We start from the raw sequence: 19,020 nt of genomic DNA on the forward strand, positions 1-19,020 counted from the left end.
CTTAAAGACAACCAACCCTTCCTCTGGATGCCGGATTGTCAGGAGGCGTTCTGCAGCCTAAAAAGAGCCCTCATGAATGCTCCTGTTCTCACCCCGCCAGATCCAGCCTTACCTTTTGTGCTGGACACGGACGCAAGTAATGTCGGCATGGGGGCGGTGTTGTCACAGGTGGGGCCGGAAGGTGAGCGAGTGGTGGCCTATTTCAGCCGCACTTTCAATAAGAGTGAACGACGCTACTGTGTTACCAGACGTGAACTGTTAGCAGTTGTTTTGGCTACACGCCATTTCAAGTATTACCTGTGTGGCGTGCCTTTCACCATCAGGACAGATCACGCCGCACTACAGTGGCTGATGTCATTCAAGGAACCAGAAGGCCAAGTAGCACGGTGGCTGGAGGAGCTGCAGGCGTTCCACTTCACGGTGGTACATCGGGCTGGAGCTCAACATGCCAATGCGGACGCCCTTTCCCGGCGGCCATGTTCGGTTAGTGGCTGCAGCTACTGCGACCGGCGGGATGCCAGGGAGTTGGAGCTGCGTGGGGAAGCGACTGCTGCTGGACCGTCATGCTGCACCTTGGAGGCTGTGGACACTACAGAGTGGGCTGCCAAGCAGGAAGAGGACCGTGATCTCAACCCTGTGTGACAGTGGGTCCAGAGTGGCAGGAGGCCACCCTGGGAAGGAGTGATGGGACTCTCCGCTGCCACCAAAGGCCTTTGGAGCAAGTTTGCTGTGTTACGCATGAAGGACGGCGTGTTGCAGCGTGCCTGGAAGGAACCAGCCACCGGGGAGGAGAGATGGCAGGTGGTAGTGCCCGGAGCTCTTAAAGAGATGGTGCTGAGAGCATGCCATGGGAGCACTGGCTCAGGACACTTTGGCAGCACCAAGACCCTCCGACGGCTGCGCCAAGGGTTCTATTGGGGTCAGCATCGACGGGACGTAGAGGACTTCTGCCGGCGCTGTGACGAGTGTGCAGCCTACAAGGGACCTCAAGACCAATTGCACGTACCGCTTCAGCAACAGAGGGTTGGGGCGCCCATGGAGAGGATTGCTGTGGACATTATGGGCCCTTTCCCCGTGACGGACAGAGGGAACCGTTACGTGCTATGTGCGATGGACTATTTTACTAAGTGGCCTGAGGCATACGCACTGCCAGACCAAGAGGCGGAGACAGTGGCGGATGCGCTACTGGAGGGCATGTTCTGTCGGTTTGGGACTGCAGATATCCTCCACAGTGACCAAGGTAGAAATTTTGAGTCCAAAGTATTTGCTGCTCTTTGTAAACGTCTGGACATGCAGAAAACACGCACCACACCTTTGCATCCGCAGAGCGATGGTCCTGTGGAACGATTTAACCGCACCATGCAGCAGCAGCTCGCCATCCTCACCTCCAAACACCAACGCGATTGGGACCAGCACATTCCGCTGGTACTGATGGCTTATCGTTCGGCGGTCCGAAGTTCCACGAGCTGTACTCCTGCTCTGCTGATGTTGGGCCGGGAAATTCGGACACCGGCAGAGATGGCGTTTGGAAGACCTCCCGGCAGCTCAGAGGACCAGCCGGGACTGGAGTATGCCCGGAGACTGCAGGATCGGCTGGAGGCAGCGCACGCGTTCGCACGGGACCAGCTTGAGAAAGCCGGTGCACGTCAAAAGCGGAACTATGATGTGCGGAGCAAGGGGCGGAACTTCCAGATTGGGGAACTGGTTTGGGTGTATACACCTAAAAGAAAAAAAGGGCGCTGCCCCAAGCTCGACAGCCATTGGGACGGTCCATGTAGGGTACTTGAGCGGGTGGGAGAGGTAGTTTATCGGGTGGCAGTCCCCCCCAGGGGCAGAAAGGTTGCCCTACATCGGGACAGGTTGGCCCCCTACCGGGGCAGCGGTGTTCCTGTATTTGAGGCGGGGTCCGCTTCATCCACCAGTTCAGAACATGTGGTGGATCCATGTTCCCCTGATCCCACCAATGTTGTCCCAAGCTAGCCGGCTGAAGGTGGTATTGACTCAGAGCCAGGCCGACCACAGAGGCTGAGACGAAGACCACGACGGCTGGAGGACTTTTTTTGTTGAACCCTCGGGGCGAGGGTTTCATAAAGGGGAGGGCAGTGTAATATCTGTTTCTTGTATTTGTGTGACATCATAGGGAGGGGAGGAGCCAGGTTGGGAGAATATTGGCTCAGGCAGTTAGTCTGAGTGAGGAGCGCATGGGCGTGAGTTGTGGCTAACAGCAACTCCTTTGAATGCGTGTGTTTATTACTTATTTTGTTATTAAAAATGATTGACAGTATCAGCGACTGCGAGCATCCTTCTCTCCGCTACTGAAGGGCATTACAATACTCTCAGGGTGAACTCATCGTTACCTGAAGAAATTATTTGAAACATTTTTATTTTACAAGACTGTATATATTAAAACTCGCCAAATCGTGTAGCCACCCGAGGTGCAGCTACTAGTGGCACCCTTCAATTAAGTTGTCATGGGAAAGTGTGTCAATTTACCAAATCTATTTGAGTTAGGGTGCACTACTTCAGGTCACAGTGAGATTGGCAACAGCAGACTCTAGTTAGAGTCAAGGGGAAACCTCCAACAGGAAGAAAACACACTGAGTTTTTTACAAAAAAATATATTGAGTAAATATTTACAATAGGAGTAGATGGGAAACGGAATTAATACCGTACACTCCTCTGAACCAGAATACAAAAAGATGAACAAGGAAAAAAACATAAGTTAAATGGTTCTCAGTTCTTATCAGTTGTTTTGGTATCAGATTTGACCCATGAAAAAAACGACTGAGATCTCAGATTTAAAAAAAATGCTGGTTTCGTCAGAAAAAAAAGCAAATCATTTCAACTGTCCTACCACCCTCCAGGGGACGGGTGGCTTTGAAGTCCAAGATTTAAAACTACTTTCAAGCTCATAAACGGACTGGTTTCTTCATATCAAAACGACAGTATTTGAAATCCAAACCACTCACGTGCATGCATAAGTTTGGTGTCTTTTATTTTGAAGGTGGTCAACGGTGGTCTCTGTTGGCAGCTTTCCGTTTTGCAGAGTTTTCACAATCGCTGTCTTGTCCGCAGTCCAGGATTGATGAGCGAGGAGGGATCTACACTCTTGACTAAATTCTCCTGAGTTTGTTGTTAACATGTTCAAACCTCCACTCGGGGCGTCCACCGTCATCTCGCTGGACCAAAACATCTTTCGTTGAAGTTTCATGCCCGATTAAAGTCGTCTCGGTGGACATTGGTGTTTCTCGGCCTAGTTTAGCTTCGGTTAGCTTGCTCGCCGCAAACAAAGGCGCTCGTGCTCAACACATCGCTCTGCAGAAATCGTAAACGTAAAATTGTTGTTGTAATTTCAGTGTGAACAATGTGCACAAGGACATCAGAATACGAGGAGGAACTTTGTGGAGAAAAAGAGGACCACGAGGGACAACGTCAACTGCTGGACGCCATTGGCAGGATGCAGCCAAGAGTTCTTCACAGATTAGGTTTGGTCACAACGTTCGTTTCGCTTGTCTTGTACTCTTTTTAAAAGCCTTTAAATGCTGTCTTTCTTGTACGCAGTGAGTGTGTGTGCGTATATATGTATATATATATTAGAGCTGTCAAATGATTAAAATATTTAATTAAAAATGCAACTGTCATAATTAACTCAAATGAACTAAAACATTTATCGTGATCACTCACGAATTTTTTAGCCTTTCTGAATTTCCTTTTATATATTTTTTTGCCCTATTTTTCCCCATTTTCATGCTCTCATCAACATGGAATCATGAATCAGTTTTCTATGTGCAAAATGCAAATATTTACTGAAATAACAATTTTGATTTTCAATTTTACATGAACAATTTTCACTTGGAGCAGTTATTCACACATAATCTCTCACACAATATTACTGTCCATCAACAACAGTGAAAAAAATATTTTGTCACACGACAGCTGCTTTAACAGCTCTTTTTATGGAATCAAAACAGAGCAATATAACATTATAAAGTGCACATCTAAGGTAAACTAGTACTCAGTCTTTAGTGGATTGAAGCCATGGTTGCATACTTCGTTTTTCTCAAGTTTGCTTTGAACACAGCAGTCAGGCTATGTTGATTCTGTTGGTCCTTCTTGCGCGCAAGTCTCTACAGTTTTGTGTAGACATCATTTCGGATGACTAGACTTGGTTCGATGACAATACTGGAGACGTTTTATTTTCAGTGTGGTCGCTACCACTGCACCGCTAAACTCTCGACGTGCATCAGCGCACAGTCGGTGCCAGACGAACACAGAGAAGCTCCACCCGCTTTATTTATACGGACACAGAACACTGTAACCTTCCACACAAAATAGTTCCAAACAAGTAGCAATCGCGTCAGTGCCATACATCGAACTCAACGTAATGCCTGCTCTTTATTCACCAGAGGCTCATCAACCTAGTCTCTTATTTCTCTCCCGAAATAGTGTCTTCTTCCGCTTGGTGTACCTTACTTAGCCTTCTCCGCTACATACAATTTCTGTACACAGCTTGTAATGGAGGCTCTCGCTGGCAATCCGTAGTGGAGTTGTTAGATGCAATGCGAATGATTTCAGCTTGAGTCGAGCTGTGGACAATGTTGACAGCTTGCATGCAGTAGCCATACATTTAGCTATGGCTTCAGCAAATTTGTTTTTTGTCGTGTTATCCATTTTCTTCACTTTGAAATGATCCATTGCTGTCTGTCTGAGACGAGTCAGCTGTGTGCTTTGCCATTAAGTGGTATTTCAGACTCGACGTGCTATGATGATAGCTCAGTTTACGACTGCAAAACATACAGGTAACTTTGGTCTTGTCATTGGAACAATCTGGCAACTTTTTAAAAGTAAACTTTCCATTCATAAACTCTTAAAGTATCCGTTTTCGGTGTCTCGCGTTGCCGTGGCTGGCAAAACAAACGTGCGTGGACCTGTGCAGCGCGCTTGTTGTTTTGTTTCTGGTTTATTTATAGAGAAACATAACATCCGCTGTGACGTGTGCCGCGTTAATCTCGCGAGAAAAAATTTAATCCCGTTAAAATTCATTGAAATTAATGCCAACAAAAACGCACTAAACTGACAGCTCTAATATATATATATATCCATCCATCCATTTTCCGAACCGCTTGATCCTCACTAGGGTCGCGGGGGGTGCTGGAGCCTATCCCAGCTGTCGGGCAGTAGGCGGGGGACACCCTGAATCGGTTGCCAGCCAATCGCAGGGCACACAGAGACAAACAACCATCCACGCTCACAATCACACCTAGGGACAATTTTAGAGAGTTCAATCCGCCTGCCACACATGTTTTTGGAATGTGGGAGGAAACCGGAGTACCCGGAGAAAACCCACGGAGAACATGCAAACTCCACACAGGGAGGCCGGAGCTGGAATTGAACCCGGTACCTCTGCACTGTGAAGTCGACGTGCTAACCACTGGACTACCGGGCCGCCCACAAAGAGAGAGAGAGAGAGAGAGAGAGAGAGAGAGAGAGAGAGAGAGAGAGAGAGAGATATATGTATATATATATATATATATATATATATGTACACACGCACACACACACACACTGTATATATTCACGGTCACACCTCGGGACAATTTTGAGCAGGGGTCGGGAAACTTTTTGACTGAGAGCCATGAAAGCAAAATATTTGGAAATGTATTTCAGTGAGAGCCATATAATATCGTGCATTTTAAAAATGAATTCAACATAATGCCCGTATAATAAGCCTCTGAATGTATTCTTTGAAATAGTTTTGTTATAATAATCACTATTAATGGAAATGGTTTTCCGTTCCTCACTATTGCTCAAGATCCAGCAAAGCTAATGGACTTGCCGGCGGGTCCATATGCGGAGTTGCTGCTGGCCAGCTTGCATCCTGCTCAGTAGCTTGCACGCTTCCTTTCTGCTGTCTCCGGCAGTGTGTTTTGTTTCGAACGTAGAATGGTGTCAAAGTGCCGCGCGACATCAGACTGTTTCATCGATGGTATTTTGTCATCGCAAATTCGGCACAGCGCAGAACCTGTTCTCTTCACAAAAGTGAATGCTTCGGTCCATTCGCCCTGAAGTGGACCATACTCGTCATCTTTTTTTTTCCTTTTCACCAACTGCTTTGTTGAAGGTTAGCTTTGAGCGAATGACCATGGCAGACTGATTCAAAAGGGGGCGTTTACCTGTTGACCCAGCAATGGCCAACGTAGTTTCAACAGTATCATCCACTTGTTAAATGGATGGATGAAACAAGTGAAAATATTTTGTTTTATCTGCAAGCCAGATGATATCATCCAAAGAGCCGCACCTGGCTGGCGAGCTATAGGTTCCTAACTCCAGATTTTTTTAGCATCAGTGTCCAAGTCGTACTTGATTTTCCCAACCACCCGCATCACTGCATTTCCCTGAATTTGTATTAAATCCACGAATACAGGACATGTGGTACCGTGTTTCCAGATAAAAACACCTTGTGTGAAATCTTCATGTCCAGTTACAGTTGTATCGGTACTCGTCAGGACTTCTCGGCCGAGTTTAGTCTGCTCTTAGCTTCCTCGCCTCGAATCGAGAATTGTGAATCGCTTGCTGGGATCAAAAACAGGTTTAAAAGTCAAGTTTAAAAAAAACGATTTAAATCAGATTAAAGTTGGTAAAATTATTAAATGCTGCATTGTAAGTGAATATTGATTGAGTCTGAGAGTAGAGTGATATAGAAATGTGCCAGTGTACATTGACTTTTTCCTTTCAGATTGCGAAATGCCAAATGAACAATCAATGACAATTTTAAAATAAATCAAGTTAAAACTCACAAAAAAACAAGGGGTGGGACTAGATTCGTTTTTTTTCTTCTTACTTCCTTTGACCATGTATATTGTGTTCAATTATCACTATTTGTTTTTATTTTTTTTAACTTCCCTTGCTCCCAAATTTCTGTTATCTGTTTCTTAGTTCAATAAACAAACAACCCAAAGAAGGCCCTTGTGAGGATAAGCGGATCAGAAAATGGATGAATGGGTGTACCGTGCCTCAATAACAATGTTTGTGATGCATGCTTGTCCAATTTTTTTCTTGGCGTCAAAGACGGGTCCAACCTGAAATGCGTGTTACACAACTCACTGCACAGGGTGTCCTCGATTTCGGACAGTTTCCTTCCAACGTTGGAAATACTGCATAACCCGAAATTTTAAATCGAAGTGTGCTGATCACTTTACAACCCGTCAGGATTTTAGTGTACATGTGTACAGAAAAACGGCTTTTGGCCATGAATGTAAAAGACACGCAAAAGGGTTGTTCTTGTACCAAGTGTAAAATAAACTTCAATAAGATCGTGGCTCACGTCGTTCAACCCTGTCATCAATCGAGGACTCCCGTTTGATTGACCAGCCAGTTGTCTGCGACACAATTTTGGTGACTAAACATTACAGAAGGACTGCCCTAGGCGAAGATGCCGACAACAGATAAACTACCTGCGTGATCATGCTAAAAGTACTTTATACTTTATTCTGGAGTTCCCCGCTAACTTGAGTTAGCTATAGCTGAAGCAGGCTTGCTAACACGAAAGAGTGACAAACGATCACGGGCAATGACTAAATACACAAACATGTTCTGGATCCATTGGGATGTGGAAGTCTTCTGGTACACGGCGAATTTTGTAAATAGCTCAGCAACAGGGACGTGCGGTCAGGGGAGGCAGGTGAGGCAGAGCCGCACCTCTGAATGCGCAATTATCACAAACTGGGTTGATACATGCAACTGGCACATGCTGCTTGCCGTACATCTGCACGTCGCCAATATAATGGTTGCAGATACGTTTATTTGACCTGTTTTTCCACAGTCTGGCTAATGTTTTTAACCATTAAAGGTTAAGGTTTTTTTTGTGTGACATATTTAGATTTGCTGATGGGAAATAAAACCGCAGCGAAAAGGCACAGGTTGCGGCAGATAGTTCTCTGCCGCAATTAAGAGGGCGCACGTGAGCCAACCGGTACGTTGCGCTGTTCTTCTGCGCAGAGGCGCCAGGCGAGTCAAGTGCGATCCTTTTTTTGATTTGCTACGTCGGACTGCCAAAATGGAAGAAGAGGATTATATATCAAAGCTTAAAAACTTCTCAAAACTGGACTTTCAGTCAAAAGTGGACGTGATTAACACAGCTAGACCAACGCCGGAGCGAAAAGGTTTGCTTCAAACTACGGGACAGCCCGGACAACTTTTCAAACGGAGTGGTACAGCCGAAAAGAACGCTGATGTGGTTGTCCTTCGAAAACCCGTCTTTACTGTTTTCCCTGCTTTTTGTTCTCAACTTGTGACAATGTCTGGACTAACACGGGATATTGTGACATGAAAAGCGCAAGGATCGATTTGGCACTGAACGAACAGCGCGGGCTCAACGTTAGCATCCACAATGCCAAGGTAAAGGAAAACCGAGAGATTTTGAAAGACCTCATTCATGCAACCTGCTTTTTCGCGAAACAGGAGTTGGCATTTCGTGGTCACGACGAGAAGGCAAGCTCTTCTAATTGTGGCAATTATGTAGAACTATTACATGCTTTTGCTGAGAAAGACGAGAGGTTATCTAGACATTTGGACTCATCCACTGTGTTTTCTGGCTTGTCCAATAGAATACAGAACGATCTAATTGAAGCAATCGGTGATGTGATAATAAATGATCTAAAAAGGGAGATCAATGCTGCCCCATTTGTTGCTGTAGAGGTGGACGAGACTAGGGACATCACAAACAAAGCACAGATCTGTTATTTTGCGCTATGTAGCCAAAAGTGAAGTGGACTGTGTGGTGAAGGAAGCATTTTTAGGATTTGATTACGTAAGTGATGATAGGCGAGCCCCTGCTGTAGCTGCGTATGTCTTGGAAGTGTTGGAGAAAAACAGCTGTGTTAAAAAACTAGTAGCGCAAACATATGATCCCGATCACTGGGACAATGACACTCAAATGATGGATGTCACTGGATATGATCGATGGCTGTCAAAAGCATCGACGTGCTTTTTAATGAGGGCATTTTCAGCGAAACTGATGCACTTTTTAGAGTGCTGCAAAACAAAGTCATGGACATTGGATATTGTTGTGCGCAAACCCACATCACCATCAGAGTTGTTGAACGCATGAGACGAGACTTTAACACACTGTATGATTGATTTGAGCAGAAATGCTGCACACTTGGCCGAAACGACAGCGGAAGAAATCAGTCAGTCAGAGATGAGAGCAAACAAATGTTTTACAAGATTATGGGCAACATCAGTGTTCAGATGAAATAAATTCTATATCCCCCCCCGCGACAGAACTTATTTTGTGATTTTCTCGCTTGATTTTCTTCGTGATTTCATTGAATAAAAATTAATTTACATTTTTCGTAGGTGGCCATGAACGCCTCTCGAGTGGAACGGAGGAAAGCACGGAGACGGACAAAGACGTACAGTACCTGAACTTTCTGAGACTGTGAAAATCATTGATAAAGTCTGCGTTTAAAAAAATAATAAAACCACAACCACAGCTCTCCTTTTTTCAACAAATACAGGTGAGTCTTTGTCTGTCTCAGTGCCTTCTCGTATTCCGTTCAACAGGAGAGGCGTTCATAACCACCTCCGAAAAACGCATTGGCATTTCCTGTATTGTAGCTCCACCAGCACGACCAGATAAGATAAGATAAGAAAACTTTTAATAGTCTCACAATGGAGAAATTCCCACTTCACAGCAGCAGTTATGAGAGGAAGAAGTAGAAAAACAAAATAGGAGCTGCTGGAAAGGCAGCCACTCTCACGGCGCCATCTTGAAGTCAAAATAACACAAGATGTCAGTTGTAGTTATGTATTCCTTTGTTGTGAATTCACAAATGATGAAATCACAATATAAATTCCTTCGGGGGGGGGCTGTTGAATTTATTTTGTGATATCCTCGCTTGCTTTTCAGTTTTGATGGATTATTTTCAATTTTTGTCATTTCATTTAAGTAATCGTTTACGTTTTTCGGGGGCGGTCTTGAACATCTCTCGAGTCGAATGGAAGAAGGCATGGACAGACAAAGACGTACCTGTATTTGTTGAGACTGTTTGAAAAAATTAACAACACAGCTCTCCTTTTTTTGGAGCTGCAACACAAACTTATTTAATAAAGCAGCGACACAGTTCACTGAACCAACAGCAAGTTATAACATTGGAAGCATAAGGTGCTCGGTGAGCTTTTAAGAAAATGGAAGACTTTTTGGTGCGCTCTACAGTGCGGAAAATACGGTGTGTGTGTGTGTATACATATATATATATACATATATATATATCAGTGTTGTGTCCAAGGACCGGCAACCCAAGGCCAAGACCAAGGACATGACTCCGAGGCCAAGGCCAAGGACTTGGAAAATTTTCCGGGGCAAGGCCAAGGACCAAGGACTTGCCTCCGAGGCCAAGGACCAAGGACTGATTTTAAAACTGAGGCCTAGCCGAGGACATGTATAAAACAATGCTATCATACCACTTGGCAGGTCTTCATGATTTGCAACACCCTTCCATCATAACCCTTTGCACTCCCGAACGCTTGAATGAAGATGTTTTTATTCAAAGAGTAGAACAGTCAGGGTACGTGTTATTTATACTGAGAAAAAAAAATAAAATCACATGGTATACATTTATGAATTAATGTTTCAGTGCAGTAGTTTCTTAATATGAAGTAAATCAACACTCAACAGGCATGACATGGCTCGGAACACAAGTTGAGAAATGACTGCATAGAAGTCAATCACTGGCTGCAGAAAAAGGGCTAATCTCTCAGTCATAATTTTACAGTTTACCGGCAACGAGTCGCAGGGACTCGCTGATCAGAAAAGTAGGAGTGCCATTATGGATTGAGAGAGTCCCAAATTTCGAAATCTGAAAGGGTCTACTTATTCAATTGCATATGATAATAACACAAACAACAACATATAAATACAATGATAAACAAATGCTGCAAAAATTTTAATAATTCAGGAGCAGGCCTGAGGATTTCGGAAATTCATGGTAACCGTTTTTCAGTTCCGTCGGATTACTGAATGGGAAACCACGATAACAAATGTTGGGTTCCGTAAACGTTCATCATGGGAACCCATTTTTCTATTTTGACTGATCTTGATAATCAAGAATTCCCAAACTCAGAAGTATAATGTTTCAAGGCTCAATGTTTGAAATCTATGCATTAACAATGAATGAACATTACAACAGCAGCCGTGTACTCCAGGTTTATTTATTATTATTTATTATAAAAGATAAATGGATCAAAAACTGGTGTACTCATGTGGCATCATCAGAGTATTTTTTCCAATCTCACACTGCAAAGATTAATTGACTGATAATCATTAATACAGGTAAGTATTGATGTGGCTTGACATCCTCTTCCCAAGAAGATGCATGTGTAATCTACGATCAATTTGACGAAATAATTTAACACACGTCATCATTCGTTCTACCAACAGTTAACATTAGCATTACTACACCTTGTGACGAATATTTTATTCATAAAGTTACCATGCTACAACCAGTAAATTATAGAATAACCAATACTGTTTCATAATATTTTTCACAGCGATTAGCCTACAAATCTAATGACCAATTTGCCTCGTAATCGTGCCTCGCGTCGTATTTCGCTCTCGCGTTCTGTGCATACGTCACAGGTGAGTTTAGTGATACGCCCTTTGGACGATTCATACGAAAAATCAGACAAGCATTCCCATTTCTTAAATATCGTAATTAGTAGACCTTGGTGAGTTTTTTTCGCCGCCATCTCAAACTTTCATCCGCGCGATTCCTCAGTTTGCGGACTAAAATAACAACCCGCAAGCGCACATAACGTCATCTGTTGTGTCCCCCCCAGCCCTGAAAACAAAACAAAACGAAAGTAAATTAGAAGAAACACACACCACACCACATCACAAACACACATACAGGTGCAGTGAAATCGCGTGGATCACACAGTCAATTCAAGTGCGGTGACTTTTATAATTAAACTATTTTTCGGAAACGACACGCGACCGGAAACGATTGTTACTTTGAAATCCTCAGGCTTGCCGTAGTTTTTTTGTTTGTTTGTTTTGACTGAGAAATTTCTTTGCGTCCGAAAAACGCACATTGTTTGGAACTGTGCGTCACGTGAGAAAATTATGCGCCTAGGCCGCGGGACGCAGAGGTAATGAGATGGCTGAATCCCGAACCATTCTCTGAGTACGACTATTATTACCACTAATACTACATTAATTACAAGTTACATTAATTAATACCTTCAACTTCATAATAATAATAATATAAAAATGATTTATTAGATACAATCACATAACGGGGTAGGACTAGATAAGTTTTTTACTTCTTCCTACTCCCTTGAACATAATAACTGTGTTGAATGAAGATTGATTTCTTTCTTTTTACTTTTTTTATCTACCTTATTTTCTGTCAAATTATTACTGTATATATGTTTTATGTTCAATAAACAAACAAACAATAATAAATAATTAAATCAACCATGATTTTATACTATGTATTATCAATATTCATTATTCCAAACATGAGAAAGCATTCAGGAAACAAAACTGGAATCGAGCAAAAGGACTCCAAATCCCAACGGCCAAACCCGGAAGTGAACTGCCGACATTATTGACTCCAGCTGTAACGCAAATTACTTGGTTCAAACAAACATTCTAGTGCAACCGCACAAACGTGACGACTGTGCAAAAATAACTAAATAAAAGACACCACTGTTACAGAAAGGCTTTACACGCTATTTAAACTGCCGATCGCGAACGCAACAAACCGTGATTGAAACTAACTGTGATGCCGCTCTTTATCCGTTGCGCCTACTGTTTTCTCTCAGTGGCAGACCAGCCCCTCTTAAAGCGGCAGAGTTAATCCATCAATATGGGTTTCCTTGGAGGGAATTCAATAGATTCCTTCGTAATTACTGCGGTTCTTATACAAGGGATTCGAGGCTCAAATCCCTCATTGTGTCCGAGGACCGGCAATCCAAGGCCAAGGACTTGACTCCCGAGGCCAAGGACTTGACTCCGAGGCCAAGGCCGAGGACCAAGGACCGCCCCCTGGTCCTCGAGGCCAAGGACCGGCTCGAGGAACACATCTCTGATATATATATATATATATATATATATATATGTATATATATATGTATATAAAAAATCCTTTTCTCACCCCTCGGCTGGTGTCTGTCCCTCATTCAGCTCGGGTCCCTACCAGAGGCCAGGAAGCTTGAGGGTTCTGCGCAGTATCCTTGCTGTTCCCAGCACTGCACATTTCTGGACTGAGATGTCCGATGTTGTTCCCGGGATCTGTTGCAACCACTCATCTAGTTTGGGGGTCACTGCCCCGAGTGCTCCGACCACCACAGGCACGACTGTTACCTTTACCTTCCAGGCTCTCTCCAGCTCCTCTCTGAGCCCTTGGTGTTTCTCGTGTTCCTTCTTTCTGATGTTTCCATCACTTGGGACCTCTACATCCACTACAACGGCTTTCCTCTGCCCTTTATCTATGATCACGATATCTGGTTGGTTCGCCATTAACATCTTGTCAGTCTGGATCTGGAAGTCCCACAGGATCTTCGCTCTGTCATTCTCCACCACCTTCGGAGGTATTTCCCATTTTGACCTTGGGGTTTCCAGTCCATACTCCGCACAGATGTTTCGGTAGACTATGCCAGCCACCTGGTTATGGCGTTCCATGTCGGCTTTCCCAGCCAGCATCTTACACCCTGCAGTTATGTGTTGGATCGTCTCAGGTGCCTCTTTGCACAACCTACACCTGGTGTGGTATATCTGTGCCTCAATGGCTCTGGTGGTCAGGGCCTGCTCCTGAACAGCCAGGATGAGTGCCTCTGTGCTGTCCACTGATAGGACTTCTTGAGATCAGCCACTTCAGTTATGGTCCGGTGGTACATCCCGTGTAGGGGTTCTCTGAGTACGTCATCCGTTGGAGCCTTCTCCTTGATGTATTCATGGAGCTTGGATAATTCATCCTGGACAGTGGCTCTCACACTCACTAGTCCCCGGCCTCCTTCCTTTTGGCTTGCGTACAGTCTCAGGGTGCTGGATTTGGGATGGAACCCTCCATGCATGGTCAGGAGCTTTCGGGTCTTAACGTCTGTGGTCTGAATCTCTTTCTTTGGCCACCTTATTATTCCTGCAGGGTATCTGATCACTGGCAGGGCATAGCTGTTTTTTGCCCGTGTCTTATTCCTGCCATTGAGCAGGCTTCTTAGGACTTGCCTCACTCGCTAGAGGTATTTGGCCGTAGCCGCTTTCCTTGTTGCCAGTTCGAGGTTGCCGTTGGCTTGTGGCATACCGAGGTACTTGTAGCTGTCCTCAATGTCTGCTATTGTTCCTTCAGGGAGTGAGACCCCTTCAGTGCGGACTACCTTTCCTCTCGTAGTCACCATCCGACTACATTTCTCAAGCTCGAATGACATCCCGATGTCGCTGCTGTGGATCCTGGTTGTGTGGATCAGGGAGTCTATGTCCCTTTCACTCTTAGCATACAGCTTTATGTCATCCATGTAGAGGAGGTGACTGATCGTAGCTCCATTTTTGAGGTGGTATCCATAGCCTGTCTGGTGATTACTTGGCTTAGGGGGTTTAGTCCTATGCAGAACAGCAATGGGGAGAGTGCATCGCCTTGGTATATGCCACATTTGATGGACACTTGGGTCAGTGGCTTGCCATTGGGTTCAAGTGTGGTTTTCCACATCCTCATCGAATTTGCAACGATGGGTCTTAGGGTCCTGTTCACCTGATACAACTCCGAGCATTCAGTGATCCATGTATGTGGCATCGAGTCATAGGCTTTCTTGTAATCCAGGCTGTGCACAGGTTGGTATGTCGGGACCTGCAGTCTTGTGCGACTGTTCTGTCAACCAGGAGCTGATGTTTGGCTCCTCTGGTATCTCTACCAATGCCCTTCTGTGCTTCACTCATGTATTGATCCATGTGTCCACTTATCTTAGCCGCAATGATGCCTGACATGAGCTTCCATGTTGTGGAGAGACAGGTTATTGGCTGATAGTTGGATGGGACTGCACCCTTTGAGGGATCCTTCATGATCAGGATCGTTCGGCCTTCGGTTAGCCATCCTGGGTGAGTCCCTTCCCTCAGCAGCTGGTTCATTTGTGCTGCTAGGCGCTCATGGAGTGCTGTGAGTTTCTTTAGCCAGTAGGTGTGGACCGTCCGGGCCTTGTAATGTCCAGTTCCTCATATCTGAGACTCTTTCCTGTATGTCTGCCACTGTTATGGTAACTGGGTTCTGTTCAGGGAGGTTGCTGTGCTCCTCTCTCAGGGTCACAAGCCATTGTGCACTGCTGTTATGTGCAACCTCCTTCTCCCATATGCCTTTCCAGTACCTTTCAGTTTCCAGTCTTGGTGGGTCAGCTCTGTTGTTAGGACCCTGCCACTGAGCGTACACTTTCGCAGGTTGTGTTGCAAACAGCCTGTTTATTTGTCTGGCCTCATTCTCTTTCATGTACCGCTTTAGGCGGCTGGACAAGGCTTGGAGCCTTTGTTTGGCAGTTTCGAGTGCTTCAGGTATGGTCATCTGGATATACCTCTCGGGTATTGGCCTTTTCATCACACCTCTCTGGGCCTCTGTCAATTGACTCACATCTGTCCGAGCCGCCTTGATCTTAGCCTCCAACCATCTTTTCCATGGTAACCTGGTATGACCTCCTCCTCTGATCTGGCAGCCCGGGGCCCTTCACCATGGAACCTGCGTTGTACCTCATCAATCTCAAGTTGTGACAGCAGTTGCTGTTTGTGGATGTTGGAACACTGAGCTACTAGTTGTTTCGTTGTCAACCGTGACTGTGGATTCCTTGTGTAGTAGCATTCCAACAGAGCCATGTTATCGCATCTCGCCCATCTCCGCTTTGTTCCAGTAGCCCATCAAGGTGCTCTGACGCAGACCTTGTTTGGCCGGGCGACGTCTGGCATGTCATTCATTTTATTGTCTCTCATCATTGTATGAGGTAGGCATTAGCGTAAAGGATCTTGCCCAAGGACCCACACTGGATGGTGTGCTAATTTTTTGCCCCAAGCGGGATTCGAACCACCGTCTCCCGTACTCCAACCGATGCCTTACCAACTGAGGTATCCAGCCATATATATATATATAGATTAGAGCTTTCAAACGATTAAAATATTTAATCTAATTAAAAATGCAACTGTCATAATTAACTCAAATGAACTAAAAAATTAATCGTGATTACTCACACATTTTTTATCATTTCTGAATTTCCTTTTACATTTACAGGCTCATTTCCCAAATTCCTCATTTGGGAAATGAGCCTGATGTATGTCCTTTATGAACCTGCATGTATGTTGACAAAATGCACGTGTAACAACCCAATCAATAAAATGCAAAAATACTGTATACTGTCCAAAAACTGTTTATATCACAAAAACTGCAATACAGCTGTATCCAAAAAAATCACAACAGTACAATACGTACAGTATTTTAATGTTTTTTTTTCTGTCTTGGGAAAAATGTGTCAATTCTGGATTGTTTTGTTGGATGCATTCTTTGGTTTATGACAATGTTTGCCTGCGTGTCATACAGTTTTCTTACTAGTTGCAAGTAACTGTCCCGTTGATCACCGCTGTGGACCAGACATTATCAGAAGTACCAAGAACTAAACTGAGGCTCAGAGGGGATCGAGTCTTTTCTGTTGCTGGTCCCTCTCTCTGGAACGACCTCCCACTGAACATTCGGCAAGCCTCATCGCTGACCATCTTCAAAACCCGCCTCAAAACTCACTTGTATTCTTTGGCAATATACTCACCATGACTTAGATTTGTTCTTGGTTTTGCTGTTCGGTGCTTTCTACCATCTTTACGGATTTGCTTTACTGTTGTATATGTTCATTGCTCCATGTACAGCACTTTGTATAGCACTTTGTATGCAGCGATGGCTGTTTGAAAGTGCTCTATAAATACAGTTGAGTTGAGTTGAGTTTCGTAGATTTGCCTCTTTCCGACTCCAAGTGTCTCCTGGATGCTTTTTACTTTGTGTCCAGCCTCGCTCAAACGGATGCATTTCACTCGCTCCGCTGCAGTCATTACAGTTCTTCTGTTTCGATGCCATGATCTACAGGACGCAAGTGAATAAAGTTAAAATCTTTCGTAATTACAGTAAAACGCACGCAAATATAAACTCACTTACACGTCGTCGTTTCAGATCTGATGATAGAAAAAGGCGAAGTGAAAATGTGTCTTCTGTCGTGTCTTTCCGTCGCATCGGGTGGGGGTTGCGTGTATTTAAGCTGGCCGCGGCCTTCCGTCTCCATCCGAGTAATGGCTCGTGGAGTAATGTAATATCGTAGTCAAAATGTTCATGCATAGGTTTTTATTCCGGGTGAAGGAAATTCCTTTTCATAGAATTCCAGCGATGTGAATGTTTACTGTACCTTTTGTCAAACACAAAATGTGTTTGTCTTGAAATGCTGGTGGCATTTTATTTATAAGACTCTTATTAACACGTTAAAGTCTGTGTGCATTGGCATCTGGTGATATGTATCTGTGTATGTTGTGGAGTGAGGAGAAGGGTCCTCCTTTTGTGTTTTAAATTAGATTTTTTTAATTGCACTTTTCAGTTGCACTTTTATGTTTGAAAAGTGCTATCCAAATTCACTTTGATTGATTGATCCGGCTCTTCGAATAGCCTTCGTTCTAAATCTAAACCATAATACTAAGATAAGATAACCTTTATTTGTCCCACACTGGGGAAATTTGCAGTCTGCAGCAGCAAAATTAGTGGGGGGAACAAAATGTTTCAGAAAAGAACTGTACACAGTTCAATATAAGTGTTATATAAACTATTTGTAGAATAAATGTGATGAATTAGCAATAGCATAGAAAACACTGTGTAAGGTGGGTGTGCTATTTACAGTGGTTACAGGTTTCCATGTATGTTTATTCAGCAGCCTGACAGCAGTCGGTAGGCATCAGCGGCGGTATCTCTCCTTCTTGCAGCGCGGGTGTAACAGTCTCTGGCTGAAGGAGCTACGCAGTGCTGTCAGGGCGGGCTGGAGGCTGTGGGAGGGACTGTCCATCATAGCTTTTAGCTTAGCGAGCATCCTCCTGTTGCCCACCTCCTCCAGAGTGTCCAGGGAGCAGCCCAGGACAGAACTGGCCCTCCTGACCAGTTCAGTTTCCTGAGTAGGAAGAGTCGGCTCTGTCCCTTCCTAATCAGGGCGTCCGTGTTGGTTGACCATTCCAGTTTATTGTTGAGAAGAACACCCAGGTACTTGTCGGAGGTCACCCTCTCTATGTCCGTACCCTCGATGTTCATCAGTGCAGGTGAGGACTGGTTTCTGCAGAAATCCACAACCAACTTTTCCCGGGGTTGATCTAGAGGTGATTCTGCTGGCACCCCACACTCTCCACAAAGTCCGCACGTGTTTGTCTTCTTGTGTCTTTCAGACATCAGCGAAGATGTTTGTCCTGAGCGGCTGGGTGATGAGCCTTCTCACAGTAAGATAAGATAAGATATCCCTTTATTTGTCCCGCAATGGGGAAATTACAGTCAAAATTCATAAAGGAAAACACTGGGTAGGGAGAGGGGAAAAAAAACCCACGCTCGAACTATCCTCTTCCGAGGATAATTAAAGTCCAGGATAAAAAATACCTGAGCACATAAATAAGCTATGACAGTTACAACAAGGCACAAGACATAACATGTAATAAGGGGGAGGATGAATGGGAAGGGGGGGGGGGGGTGACCGCGACGCGGCTGACCTGGCCAGCTGCACGGACACGAGCGCTCTGCAGATCGAACCACGTCACGGGGGGGGGGGGGAAAAGAATCGGAGCGATGAAGACGGTGATAATAAGGATGTGTATGCGCGTGTGATTGTCCAGTTGTGTATGTGTATGCGTGTACAGGTCATAGCTGCTTCGTCGAGGTCTGCTCATGAAGACAGTCCCGGCTTATCAGTCCATGGCCGAGAAGGAGGTGGGTGATGGTGGGGGCCCTAGATTCCATGCATACTTCCATCCAGGGGAAAGGGCCA

The 19,020-nt window shown here is 44.7% G+C and overlaps 1 protein-coding gene across 1 annotated transcript in view; it reads left to right on the forward strand.

Annotated features, from left to right (window-relative positions):
* The first annotated feature begins 3,054 nt into the window (after nucleotides 1-3,054).
* LOC147185907 (uncharacterized) overlaps nucleotides 3,055-19,020 on the forward strand; it is a 28,448-nt gene continuing 12,482 nt past the window's right edge. The window contains exons 1-2 of the mRNA XM_086102931.1: nucleotides 3,055-3,267; nucleotides 3,357-3,485. Coding sequence (XP_085959057.1) covers nucleotides 3,365-3,485 — 121 coding nt within the window. The 5' untranslated portion in view covers nucleotides 3,055-3,267; nucleotides 3,357-3,364. The remainder of the gene's footprint in view (nucleotides 3,268-3,356; nucleotides 3,486-19,020) is intronic.

Source organism: Hippocampus guttulatus, chromosome 22, assembly GCF_054856545.1.
Source record: "Hippocampus guttulatus isolate MCC_2025c chromosome 22, RoL_Hgut_1.0, whole genome shotgun sequence".
In the NCBI taxonomy this organism is placed as follows: Eukaryota; Metazoa; Chordata; class Actinopteri; order Syngnathiformes; family Syngnathidae; genus Hippocampus; species Hippocampus guttulatus.